General features: G+C 47.6%; 1 protein-coding gene and 1 long non-coding RNA gene across 3 annotated transcripts; both read left to right on the forward strand.

The window, feature by feature from the left end:
* Positions 1-71: 71 nt before the first annotated feature.
* On the forward strand, positions 72-4,766 carry atp6v1b2 (ATPase H+ transporting V1 subunit B2). Its single transcript, XM_003965372.3, has 14 exons — positions 72-304; positions 428-483; positions 561-659; positions 977-1,070; positions 1,141-1,218; positions 1,374-1,513; positions 1,590-1,691; positions 2,113-2,210; positions 2,297-2,420; positions 2,506-2,656; positions 2,727-2,809; positions 3,172-3,276; positions 3,352-3,481; positions 3,894-4,766. Exons 1-14 carry the CDS (start codon positions 88-90, stop codon positions 4,028-4,030), a joined length of 1,614 nt encoding a protein of 537 aa, XP_003965421.2. The 5' UTR covers positions 72-87; the 3' UTR covers positions 4,031-4,766.
* Positions 4,767-10,023: 5,257 nt separating this feature from the next.
* Positions 10,024-13,915, forward strand: LOC105416560 (uncharacterized). Of its 2 annotated transcripts, XR_003888834.1 has the most exons (4): positions 10,024-10,126; positions 10,210-10,230; positions 10,337-10,439; positions 13,607-13,915. It is a non-coding gene; the product is annotated as an uncharacterized lncRNA (long non-coding RNA). The 2 variants fall into 2 exon arrangements; XR_003888833.1 differs by having other exon boundaries at positions 10,107-10,230.
* The last annotated feature ends 409 nt before the right edge of the window (positions 13,916-14,324 follow it).

Below are 14,324 nucleotides of genomic sequence, written 5' to 3' on the forward strand. Positions count from 1 at the left end.
TTGATCCTGATCAGAAATACATCCGTTCCCTCACGTCAAAAAGGAAAATAAAACTCGGTGGTGCTCCCTCGCTGGTCGTCAGTGCGCATGCGCAGCTGCTGTCACGACGCGGACGCTGCTGCGGCTGCTGCGGATGCAAACATGGCGATGAAGGCTCTCAGAGGAATGGTGAACGGCGCCATGAGCGAGCTCTCCTCGGCGGTCAGCGGCGCCAGACCGACGGCCGCCGCCCCGGCCTCCACCGCCGCCTCCCGGGAGCACGCTTTGGCCGTGAAGCGGGACTACATCTCCCAGCCCCGCCTGAGTGAGTCCCGAGCGATCACGCTGAGTGAGGAGTCGTGCATGTGGCTGTTCTGCGATCGCGTTTGAAACTGATGCATGCATGACGATGAACACAATCCCACTGTGATGTTCTCTGCACCTCCAGCCTATAAAACCGTCTCTGGAGTCAACGGGCCTCTGGTTATTCTGGATCAGGTGAAGGTGAGAGGGGTGCCCTCAACAGGTGGATGTGGTTTGTCCTCTCAGCATCTCCATGCGCTGATGTTTTGCTCCTGCAGTTCCCGAGGTACGCAGAGATCGTCCATCTCACGCTGCCGGATGGCACCAAGAGGAGCGGACAGGTGCTGGAGGTGACCGGCTCCAAGGCCGTGGTGCAGGTACTCCCAGCTCCAAGTCTGGACTTCATGTTCTCCAGAGGACAAAATGATATCTCTCATCCACAGAAAGAAAAGATTGTAGATGATAAATCAATGGAGTCCGTGTTGATAAGAAGTTGGTTACATTTAGACCGAATATCACCTGAATGACGTTTAAAGCTAAAAAAAAAAAAAATCAAAGCTTTGGAATCATGCACCTGGAGGCTGACTGGTGTTTAATTTATTTATTCACACTCTGGGGGGGAAAAGAAGAAAATTTGAGCCACATCAACAAGTCCCGTCGCTCGTCTCTCTGTTCTCAACTCTGCCCCCTGCAGGTGTTCGAAGGTACTTCAGGTATCGATGCCAAGAAGACCAGCTGTGAATTCACGGGGGACATTTTACGGACGCCTGTGTCTGAGGACATGTTGGGTATGACGCAACTAATCCAGAACAGCACCCAGATGGGATGACAACAATATGGGTGTGTATGTGTGTTCAGGTCGTGTGTTTAATGGGTCTGGAAAACCCATCGACAGAGGACCAGCTGTCCTTGCTGAGGACTTTTTGGACATCATGGGTGAGTTTCTGTTGTTCTTTCTGTTGGCATAAAAGCTCCTGGCTCACAGCTGTTACCAGAACAAACATAGACTCTCAATCTGGAGCAGGGCGGAAGAACATAACCCTCCATAACCCTCATTTGTCGGGCTTTAATCATTTATTTTCCTGTGGCAGGTCAGCCGATCAACCCTCAGTGTCGCATCTACCCAGAGGAGATGATCCAGACGGGAATATCGGCCATCGATGGGATGAACAGCATCGCCAGAGGCCAGAAAATACCCATTTTCTCCGCCGCAGGCCTCCCACACAATGAGGTTGGCTTTTGTGTAAAGAAAAAGCTGAATGAATGATTCACATCAACTCTATTAAAATAAGATACCGTTTCACCAGATTGCAGCTCAGATTTGTCGGCAGGCCGGTTTGGTGAAGAAATCCAAGGACGTGATGGACTACAGCGATGACAACTTTGCCATCGTGTTTGCAGCTATGGGGGTGAGAAGCGTGCATCCCTCAAAAACTAATGTATCCTGGGAAAACTTTAGGCATTTATGCAGATATCAGTCCTAGGAAACACATCATAAAAGGTCAGTTTAATATTAAGAATATGGTAACCTATTTTGTGCAGAAGGGTATAGATGAATAATTTTATCATCCTTGTTTTCAACATGTGTATTTATATATATTTTATCTGAGACTGCTTAAAGTGACTGTTTTATTCTCATGTTTTTATTGTTAAAATAATGACAAATTAGCTATGGAGGGTTTTTATGTATATAGTATATGTATTATTTAAGGACTTGTAACCTGAAATAACCAATTTTTCACCTTGATGCGACGAGTGATTGAGTCAAAATACCAGTGCTCAGAGGCTCCATTAAACTGAAAATCCATTGTTTTTTCCTCCCTCTACCAGGTCAATATGGAGACAGCCAGGTTCTTCAAGTCTGACTTTGAAGAAAACGGTTCCATGGACAACGTCTGTTTATTCCTCAATCTGGCCAATGACCCCACGTATGTCATACGGGATCCTTCCCCCCTCTATTTGACCACGGGTTGTTTTTTAAAAAAAAAAGGCTTTCATTGTCTTGTGTTGGCAGCATCGAGCGAATCATCACGCCTCGTTTAGCCCTGACCTCTGCAGAGTACCTGGCTTATCAGTGCGAGAAGCACGTCCTCGTCATCCTCACTGATATGAGCTCCTACGCGGAGGCGCTCCGGGAGGTCAGCCACCTCGGTGCATTTATTCCCACTGAAAAAGAAGCTCTACGCTGTGTATTTACCTCCTCCGGTGGTGCTCATACGCCAGGTGTCAGCAGCCAGAGAGGAGGTCCCGGGCCGGCGGGGTTTCCCGGGTTACATGTACACAGATTTGGCCACCATCTACGAGAGAGCCGGCAGAGTGGAGGGACGTAACGGCTCCATCACGCAGATCCCCATCCTCACCATGCCCAATGACGGTACGCACAAACCCAGCCGGGCTGCGGCGGTGCCGCCAACTGCCTCCTGACGTGTCCCCGTGTCTTTCAGACATCACCCATCCCATCCCCGACCTGACGGGTTACATCACAGAGGGACAGATCTACGTGGACAGACAGCTGCACAACAGACAGGTAATGTGAGCCGTAACATGGACCTCTGGTGATTCTGAAGCTTATCTCGTGGGAAAACACACACGAGGTGGCCCCGGTCAGCAGGATCCAGCAGCATATGGCTGACTGTAGATAGCAGGTTAAGTTTCTGACTGTCTTTTCATTCACGGTGCTGCAAAACACAAGCAAAAACCCAAAAACCCGACTGTCAGAAGCTTCTGTTTGAGATGAGAGCCCCACCTAATTAATTTCCCCCGCCGCAGGATGGGATTTTGGCCAGCAGGCTCTTGCCTCTGCAGTTTGTAGGGGAGGAAAGAATAAATGGGGTTTGGATTTCGAGGCTGCTTGCTGAGCATTAATCCTCCGGTGTCGCTGTGGTTCAGATTTACCCCCCCATCAACGTGCTGCCGTCCCTCTCTCGACTGATGAAATCTGCCATCGGGGAGGGGATGACGCGCAGAGACCACTCTGACGTTTCCAACCAACTTGTGAGTTCACACGCAAATGTCTCTCGGCGTGACGCGGACGCTGGCTTTAACGGGCCCCCCCGAACGTGTGTGCAGTATGCGTGTTACGCTATAGGGAAGGACGTCCAGGCCATGAAGGCGGTGGTGGGCGAGGAAGCGCTGACGGCCGACGACCTGCTCTACCTGGAGTTCTTGACCAAGTTTGAGAAAAACTTCATCTCCCAAGGTGCAGTGTGGCACAGAAGGTCACTTGAATGCTCACTGAATCAATCCCTGATCATTAGCAGCCTGGTCATTTTTGTAAAGACAAGAGAAGATTGAGAGATTCACAGGCTGTAAATAGAAATAGAATGTCTTAGCCTCATTATGAACCAAAGACTGGTGGCAAAACACATGATATCTTCATTTATTCTATTACAATAGCAGCAGCCACTGCAGTGTTAGACTTCACATTTCTTGATATTTGCGTCTAAAACAGAGCGCGGGTCTTAAATAGTTGCATTACCCACTCCCGCCGCCAGATGTCGCTTCTGTCCATTTCTTTCGCTTTTATTTCGCTCAGATTAAATGTATAAATAGCGTTTTGACATCTGTAACGCAGCTGGAGTGCTGATATCTGGTGTGTTTTGTGTGGCCAGGTGCCTACGAGAACAGGAGCGTGTTCGACACGCTGGACATTGGATGGCAGCTCATGAGGATCTTCCCCAAAGAGATGCTGAAGCGGATCCCTCAGAGCACCTTAGCCGAGTTTTATCCCCGAGAGGCCAAACATTAAACCGCCTCGCTCGTGTCCCTCTGAGTGGCGTCCATCAGTTTCAGTGACCTCTCCCTCCCTGCCTCCGTAGAGTGAAGTGCCGCACAGTCAAATGCGCCGCCGTCACCGTCCTGACGCTCATCCTTCATGTGGCGTCGACCTCGACCTCACGCGCAGATGTTTAAGTGTGAAGGTGAGGAGGAAGAAGAGAATGGTGGCATTATTTTAACATGCGAAAAGATTCAAACTGGTAGATCGAACAGTCAGAGATCTCAGGAACTCTGTTCTCAACCCCAGAATGATTAATGGATCTGTCACGGCAGAAAGGTCCCGCTGAAGGTCTCACTTGGGTGAACTTTAAGTCAGATTCTGCTCATCCCAGTGTTTCTTTCTGCTGGTCGGGTTCCATCCTTGTAACTCCCCACCCACGCCCTGTGTTCTGACTCCTGCAGAAGGTTAAATTTGCACTTGAAGAGCGATGGAATTCTAAGAGCGAGCGTTTGAAGAGATCTCATTTTTCACCCATGTCCTGTTGTTCCTTCTAATGGTTGATGTTGCTGTGGAGTGTAATTCTTCCGTCTCAGTGCTAAAATCATTGCATGATGATTGTATTTCAAAAATTGAATCTGTGGGTTCTTATTTTACATGTCTGTGTGCACGATGACTGGATATTTTACGTCAGTTGCATGCGTTAACGTTGAATGTCTCCTGTTGGTGCCTTCAGTATTAAATGAAATAAAAAATAGTTGTCTCATCAGTTCATATGGCATCCTTTATAAGGTCGTGCGCACGTTTTTTTTTAACATAGGATTCAACTGTTATTGTGTTTCCCCTAATATATCGACGCTTTGCACAACGACGGGACTCGGGTGTTGCAGTTCTGATTGCGGCCGCTGGGCGGTGCTAACATCCCGCGGTTGATCCATTAATGACAGTCTCAAATTCTGTGAAAGATGGAGAAATATTCCTCCCACATTCAATTGAGATGACTCACGTTTTGTATTTTGGTTTTTTTTACACCACCATGTCACGCATGACAGTTCGGTTAAAGATGAGAGTGAAAGTCTCACTCGCTGTTTTCCCCTCAGAAGCTTTATGATGCACCGAAAATACAAAGCAGCTAAATCCAAAGAGTTGGTCCAAACTTCCTGCGCATGGACCACAAACACACTGAGCTAAAGCTGCAGCCGGGCCCCCTGAAGGCATTTTAAGGTCTCTGAGAACATTATTAAGAAGCTTCTTTAGTTCCAGGACAGGACGGTTAAAAAGAGAGAGACGTGAAACCCAGCTTGTGCTTCTTTAGAGGGGTTATTAACCCAGAACACTGTTTTCGTGTATTTTGCAATCAACGCATGCTTCATTAAATGTAATTTAGTTGCGCCTCTGCGAGACGTCGTCTGGGTTCCAGGATCAGAGTCGATCACTGTCGAAGCTCCGCTTCAGCGCCATCTAATTCTGTCAGAAAGGCTTTTACGACATGCTCCCCGTCTTCAGCTAGAATAACAGCTGTCAAAGGCAGCAGAAACTTGAAGACGTCTCTTTGTCTGCTCGCTCTGCTTTACCTGTCTCTCCTCCTGTCTCTTTGCGGGAGTCAAGTGTCACTTCAGGCGCAGTGGGAGCGCGCATGTAAATTTAGTTTCACAGCCGCGGAGCTCACAGATGTGGCAGACTGCGTTTTTAAGAAGGTGAGCCCCCCCCCCCCCCCCCCATCCCGGAGTGAGCAGATTTTATCCACACTCAGAAATGTGCTTATCCTTAGACTAAAAAGGCGCGGGCGCTGCCATAAGATCTATGAGCTGGTTTGATTTAACAATCTCCGAGGGGCCGTGGAGGGGTCACGGAGAGTATCACTGTTGGTGAGCAGCTGCACTTTCAAAACCAACAAGAACTCAAAATACTCAAATTATGTACTCGATCCTCAGATCAGTACAGAAAAGTAGTTGATATAGTTCCAGTCGCCGTTCCAGTTTAAGCTTGAATGTGTCCCGGTCACCTAAATCCGAGCTGTCCTGTTGGACACTGGATCCGGATCTCTGGGAAGACCTGTGGAGGAAAGGTCAGAGAAGTGAGGAGACAGGAGAGCATAAGAAGCACGCGCTGTCCTCTCCCTCGTCCTCCTGTCTCCAGCTCTCCTTGACATGAATGTGAGTGGACGAGTGTAAGGAGGTGATGTTGATGGCGAGTGGCAGGGACGTGGCGCCTCGGCCTCCCTGCACTGCTCTGACTGCTCACAGTGACTGATACTCGCTATCGCTGTGTGTATCTGCAGCCAGATAGTCAGCATAATATATGTGCTGCTCCTGAAGTTCCACAGACCTTCAGGTAACTTTGCAAACCAGTTTGCAGTCGGGGAGTCTTGGCTGTGCTTGACAGCCACTTTCTGAGGAGCTGCTGCTGTATCGCTTTAGCAGCTAGTGCTAGCTGGACCTGGTTGCTTCCCCCACACCTGGACTTTCTTGGCTGTTTAAGCTCACTCCTCATTGGTGGATTGCTGAGGTCGAAAAGGTCAAAGGCTGAGCTCCAGCCAACCACCAGGTGGTGCAACAGTCGCGGTTTGCAACTTTTTAAAAGAAAAACTTTCCCCAATGTCTTAAAATGTACAGAATCATTGCGTGCTAGATGTGCAGATACACGATGACGCGCTCGCTAATGATGCCAATGCCGGTTGGTTCAAACACACCAGTAAAAGTGAGCTGTAACAGTTGGCGTTAAAACACTTTCATTTAATATTTAACGAGTTTCAGCTACCTGAAGGGAAATTTAAGTGAAGAAACTTGACTTGGCAGGTTTTATCATCAGCTAGTCAGAAGAAATGCATTGATTTTGTGGGTGAGACAGAGGTTGACCGCTATCGGCTACACACCAAGACAATGATACTGCTCAGCTGTGTGTTTCTGACAGCAGATCATAGGGATGTTAGATGAAGAGCTGCGGGCGATGGGCTACACAGCTTCAGCTGCTCAGCCAAGAAGCCATCTTTATTTTATTATTATTGTCGATGCGCCCTGCAGTTGTGCGAGGGGAGCTTGATAAAATCAGATGGCGAGGGGAGGAAAACTCCATAACGCGCAACAGCCGCCTTCTGTCACCGTATTATTGACGATTAGCTGTTGACGACTGTAGCTGCAGGTGTCGCCGAGTCAGCCGAGACTGAAACCTGAAGGATGGAATCTTTGAGGTGAAGATAAAAGAAAAACAGAAAAAACCAAAGACAAACCACAAACAAAGTTGGAGTTTAATCTTACTGAACGACCTGCATTGGCTCGCTATGTATGGAGTCCCTCCTTTTCCTCTAAAACCTGCATTATTCATTATATTTTTAAATGTATAAAGTAAAGAGTCCGGGAGATAAATGTAATTTTCATTGGAGCGTTCATGTGTTCTCCACAAAACAGTCTAGGACGATTTTAATTAGACCCCAAACTGGGACTATCTCATCCATTTTATACTTCACTATCACTCTTAATTATCTGTAGCATTATCATTTCAATAGAGCCTTGTGCACGCCTGAGTGTGTGAGTGTGTGTGTGTGTGTGTGTGCGTGCATCGATAAACAGCGTAAAGGGTAGCGCAACACGCTTCCTGAACCGGACGGGAATTATTCATAAGCTGTCACATCCGATTCTGTAACACACAACACACAAATAATTGAAATAATGATGTTAAAATACCCTTGCGCGCACACACACACACACACAGACACACACACCCACATCGTACGACAGTTATGTAAAGAACTGTAAGATGCTGATGACCTTCTGTGGTTTATATCAAGAACATCATGGCTACATGTTCCTTTTAGCATTTCAGTTTAGAGCTCTTACAAGATGTTGGTGTCAGTGAATGCATCACGTACGTGAGGCTGATGGGAAATAAGACATTCTATAATTCATTCTTCATATACTTGTAACGGCATATACAGCAACTTAGCCAACAGCAGGGTAGCGGTTAGCATCACAGCATTTTTTCAGATCGTGCCCCCCCCCCCCCCCCCAGGGACCTCCATGAATCATCGGCTCTCTGCAGCATTGTTAGCATGATAATAAATAGAAAGAGGGCATTCAGGTTCACCTCCGAGCAGTTGCGCACGTCATGCTGTGACAGTTAGGACATAGGAAAAGAGAATGCAATAAGGGTTTCAGAATTGCTTAAATTGCCTCGTCGTTAAATAAATAGCTGATCCATTGCTACTTCCTCTTTGAAAAACAGAGGCTGCAGTCTAGAGACAAGCTGGTCCGCTGGAACGGTCCCAGCCAGACGTCTCTCCGTTCACCCTGATTACCAGTTCAACTTGTTGGGGTTCCTCCTGCTCCTGATTAAACAGTTACAGTTCTTCTTCCACATTCTGATGAAAAACCACCCTCATAATGGGACCAGACCAGTTGAGAAACATGGTGAAAGTTCAGAAAGTCCAATCTGAGGACGCACAATCGTTTGGACACAGCAGGAAGTGGGCGGAGACAGTTGGACAGGTGGGGGACCCTGTAACACAGGTGGGGAAGTGGCTGCTCCTCTGATACAGAGGTCATCTGTCATTGACCCTTGACCCCTGACGGTACTGGAGTTCTCAGCCTGATCGTCTGGTGGCCCTGAACTACTCTGTGATTGGTCAGAACTTTTAAGTGGGCGTGGCCAACATGGAAAAGCTCTTTAGAACTTAAGGCAAATATTCTAAATAAATACTACCTGCCCATTTTGAATCAGCACTTTAAATACACAAGTTAACGACCTCCCATTTTTTAACTAGCAGGATTTAATAGTGAGTGCAGGTACTTAACAAAAACCTCAATTCTCAAACAGGAAAACATCTGAAAGCAAAGCAAAAGCGCTCCAGCCACTGCAATGCTTTGATTTGCAAACGATTTACATATTTATATAACTTCTTGAGTCCACATGTCTCTGCCACAGTGATCTGAAGGATCCATTGTCTTCCTCCATTACAGACGTGCACAATGATCACAGCGCTAATATCGCCCGTTCTTCTTCCAGTTTGCCCGTTTTAGTTATTTTAGGCGAAAAAACCAGAGCAACAAAACAGAATCTATAATGAAGCTGAACGCCGCCCCCCCCGAAGGAAAGTGAAGGATTGTTACTGAGCACCACCGGGAGAATTTAACAGTCTGCACGTAGATTATGTGCCCGGTCAACAAGCCAAACACAAACAGAATGTGCTGTCTAACACTAATAATTTAAACAAGTAATAATAAATAAGTAGAAGAGTCCTGTGTTGTGGTCTTGTAAATGAAAGAGCTGGGGCGCCCCCTGCTGGTGGTCAGGAGAGCCGCGCCACAACACAGTAAAACCTTCACCTGCTTGATACTGTGAATGAACCCACAGTGGTTCTTTTCCCGGCCATGTTGGCTGCAGGTCACATGACCCTGGTCTACGGTTTACCTGTAATTGATTACTTGACGTGGCGGTGAGCACGTGCAACGGCGTGAGTCAAAGCTGCCGCGGGACAGAGGAGCGCCTTACACAGCTGAGTGCATTTCTGGGTCTGTGCATGCGTGCTTGCATGTTGGTGTGCGTGTGTTGGCCCATACGTGATCCATAGGCATTAAGAGAGGGGAGGGGGGGCTGGAGTCGATGGCGAGGCAGCTCAGCTCTATCCACCATCCATCTCAATCCCCCCCGGCTGTCCCTCAGTGAACCTCAAGCGGAAAAGCATTGTTTGTTTTGACAGGCGGTAAAATCCATTTCCAGTATCTGTCAAATGCCGAGTGAATCCATTTGAACTCTGTCTACTGTGTTTCTGCCTCCTGGATTTGTCGGAGCGTCCGGATGCCAGATGTGGGCGGGACACGGCGGAAGGTAGCCAACCAGAAAGATGCAACACGGTGAGTTCAAGCGCACGTGTGCTGACCCCACTGACATCACGTGTGCCGTAACGGGCCTTTATGGTGGTGGGATGTTGAATCAGTCAGTTTCAGTATCATGTATCCGTGCTTTTGGGACAGTTGCCATCAACATCTGTCTACTTTGTTTATCATATTGCTTAAAAGGGTGTTGGCAGCAAAAACGAAAGTGAAAGTGTTGGAGCATGATGGGTGCGTGATGCTCGGGGCTCTTCCTCATGAACGGAGCTCAGGGACCTGTGGCACGACCCCGGGAGCTTCTGTAAGTCACTCCAGTATTCTGTTGTAAATAAAAACACACATTTCATTGATTCAAAACTGATTGTTTGTCTATTTCTTCCTGAGAAAACGAACGACGCGTGAGACGTAAGTAAAGTGTTTCCTCAACAGTGGCATTCCGCAAAAATTGGGACCTGGGTCCTGCACCACAGCCTGGTTGACATTTAAATGTCTCCTAAATCTGCCACTACAGAGACTGAGAGAGAACAAGAGGACGAGAGACGACATCGGGATGAGCTGCGGTCCTCGCAAGTAGCTAAAAACGCTGCTGGTTTAATCAGAAGATGGCGCAGGAGGTGAGAAGTGAGCGAGTGTACTCACAGGTGTGTGTGTGTGTGTGTGTGTGTGTGTGCGTGTTCTTTGGCCTTATTCTTTTTTCTTCCAACACTTGTCTGCCTCTGTTCTGTGGGACGTAAATAAATTAGCTTGTTATCAAAATGGAAATGAAGAGACAAGCGGAGACAGCGGCAGCCAAGCAAGGAAGACCAACACAATCAGATCTGTCTCTGTCCCCTGTCCTCTTTTCATTTCCTTTCTCCGTCTCGCCTCTGGATTCATGGTTGTGTGTCAGCTCTGTGGCTCCCAGGCGCATTCATTTAAAGTCAATAGGTGATCGTTCCATCTCGCACGGCCTCGCCGGTCCAGGTGCCGACGGGAATAATGTGGGAATTGGCTGGAGGAAAACTAGAAAACAGGCAGAGCAGTTGTAGCTGTTTGTACAGTCTGTGAGGACTGTTTATAAGTCTGGAGAGGTGCTCATCAGGCTGTGACACGGAGTCCTTGTCGGGTCATTAGAGACGCATCAGGACAGATGGAGAGACATAACTCAGCCACTCTCACTCTCTCTGACACACACACACACACACACACACAGACACACACTCTTTATCTATCAATCGACAGTGCGTCTGTACCTGTTTTCCCCTCTTCTTGTTCCCAGCTGTCCATCAGCAGGAGAGTCTCCCCGTGTCAGCCTGGTCCCGCTCCAGGTTTCTTCCTATTAAAAAGCAGTTTTTCCTGGTGCTGCCCTTTCACTCTGGGTTTCTGTGAAGCACCTAAAAACAAATTTGGTTGTAGAGGAGCATTTGGAAAAACCCTCCCACCTCATTAGGACCACCGGGGAGGCGCGCACACACACGCTCACTCACACACACACACACACACACACACACACACACACACACACACACACACACACACTCACAGGGTTACAAGGACAGGAGCCCTATCTCTTAAAGCCGCTCACATTTACATTCAGATGGAAGCTGGTAGAGCTGCTTCATGTGCAGCCTGTGGTTATTGACAACTGTTCTCACTCTCTTCTGCGGCTCCCCAGCATGTTTGTTTTCAACTGTCTCGTTCAAGGTGACCAAGCTGTGAATAAAACATAAAGCCCTGACACTCGCTATCAGAGCCCCGCTGCCGGCTGAGAGTGACATAAGAGCTAAAAGGCAGCTATTTATGTCCGCCAGTCACCGGGTTTACGTGGTCTCGGAGCCAAATCAATTGAGCGAGTTCGGACGGAGACGCACTTTAAAAAGCTGGGCTAACGAGCAGTTTTAAATGGAAACGTTCATTCAGATGGACGATTGTGCAGCGTGTAGCATGATCCAGTTGACAGGCTGTCTATATCCCCCCCAGGATCAGGTGTCCAGGCCCTCTCCCAGGTTATAAACGCTGTCTTGCTATCCGGTGTCAAGAGATTTGATTTCCTGTGCACTCAGGACACCAAATCCACTTGCATTCACATGAGAGGCTTCATTCCTCTTTGTTTCCGCAGTGTGCCTGGTTGTCCTGTTGTCCTGAGGCAGCAGGGACACGTGAGAGGGCGCAGATTACGCAACAAATTCATTATTTTCCAGATCTGAGATCTGGTCCGCAGTGTGCGATATGTGGCTGCGCACGCTGTAAGAAGTGATGTCGCTTGTTGTCACGCCATTGCAAAAACTGTGTATAGATGACGTGAAAATGAATGGTGTGAGATCTTGTACATGCTATATAATGCTATATAATAATGCTATAAAACGCGGACCAAAATTAGTCTGCACAGTGATGTTATTCTGTCGGCTTCTCACGACGTCAGCGATCTTTTTGAGGGTTAAAACTTGCTTTTAGGCTTAAGGTCAGGTGAGGGTTAGGGAATTAGACCCGATGGTTGGGGTGAGGGAAGTCATTACACCGATGAGTCCCCAAAAGGATAGAAGTACTAAATGTGTGTGGGCAGCTACGCCTGCCAGCATCCATCACAATGCATCCCTTCACACACACACACACACACCCCCCACCCACCCAGACACACACACACACACACACACACACACACCCACCCACACACCCAGACACACACACACACACACACACACACACACACACACACACACACACATTGTCATCTTAGTCATTCAAAGCTGGAACTCTCTAGGCTTGGGGATCATCGGCTGAATGCTAACAGAGATAGCTGCTGTTCCGCCCCATTCGGGGATAATATCTGAGGCTGATGTGACACGAACGGATCTGAGCTGACACGTCCCCCCCCCCCACACACACACACCTCAACTGGTTTCTGTTTAGTCAGCGTGGCCGGCGGAGAGAAGAGATAAAGAGAATTAGGGATGGAGGTTGGGTGAGATGGCAGAGGACGGGGTCGGCGAGCGGTACAAGACGGGGAATAAATGAGGGACCGACCCCGGTTCTAAATTCGCTCAACACAAAAAACGGCCTCAACTGTTGCGTGCCTTTCACTCACATCGTTACAACACAAGCACAGGAACAGGCGGACAAGGAAAAGCATTTCCGCTTCGGTTCCCTGGCCTGTAAATGACCAGACACACCAGGTCAAATGGTGGAGAAGCATGACAGCGCAATATAATGGAAGGAGACTTCACAACTGGAAAGCACGTGTGCGTTACTGCACTTTAAACTGCTAACTTTTAAGGCACCCCTGGGTGTAGCATCTACATCTAACCAGATATAATAGCAAATGTTACTTTTAGTGGATTGTTTGTGAGGATTGCCCCTGCAGGTGTCATTTATTTCTGACTTTTTCACTTTGAAACGGAGCTGAGCAGTTTGATTGACAGGTCTGAGGGGCTAATCTAAAGGAGGCTAAAGGCCACAGAATTTCCGTCCTGTGAGTACAGACAGAATGACTAATGCTGACCTCCTCCCCTTTCTTCTTTCCTCTCTCCATCACCCTTTTAGGCACCTTTCGAAATTCCATGTGTGCGGTTCAGCCGCCCCGATCCCCACCACCATTTTCGAACAGCTCATCCTTTTCAGCGTTCCCACTCGTTCCTCTGTGGATGTGTCTCCCTTGACCTCATTTTCCACTTCACAGCGATAAGAGGCGCAAGGGCAGCGCTGCTAAATTAGCCACATACATTATTTTGTGCATCTCTACGTGTTTATGTATTCACAGCCTACACTCTGGTCCTGCTGATCTCATCCTTTTCTCATATAACAGGCAGATGCTGGAAATCGGGACTGTTTCTCTTGGTGGTGGACAGGTCAGAGAGTGGGCGTGCCTGTAGATGATTGCACAGGCGTTGACGTCCAGGATTGAAAGTCACCGCCGCTGTCTGGTCCTGCAACTTAACAGGCTTAAACAAAACTAGCAAGCTGCGTCTTCACACAATGATGTATTATAAATATAATAAAGATTATAAATATAAATGGATGGAATTCTTCTGTCCTTCCTGTTGTTTGTGTAAAGTATAGAAATGTCGCACTGACACAAAGTATTAAACATGTAATTCACAATCGAAATAAAATATATAAGAACTTATATAAGTAAATGACTCTGACTCTCTCTATATTCTGGGTTTTTGTCTAAACCCACGTTTGTGTCGTTCTTCTGAAGATGCAAACATCTCCATCTGTGTGTGGATTTATATTTTCAGAGCAGGATGGCAAATCTTTCCAGGTCCGTACTCCAGTTCCAGGATTTCTGTCTGACCGGGTGAAATTTCCACCCGGGAGAACAGAAAACGTGGCGAGGATTTGGACTGGACTGATGAGCTCAGCTACTAATGCCTCTGAACCAGATGTTTTGGGGCACATTTATTATTAGTCTACATTAAACATTTTTGATCAGGATAAATCCAATTACATATTGCATATATACCTATTTCAGCATTGACGTGCTGATCATCACATTAAACATAACCTACAGCAAATATGAC

Source organism: Takifugu rubripes, chromosome 6, assembly GCF_901000725.2.
Source record: "Takifugu rubripes chromosome 6, fTakRub1.2, whole genome shotgun sequence".
Classification (NCBI taxonomy): Eukaryota; Metazoa; Chordata; class Actinopteri; order Tetraodontiformes; family Tetraodontidae; genus Takifugu; species Takifugu rubripes.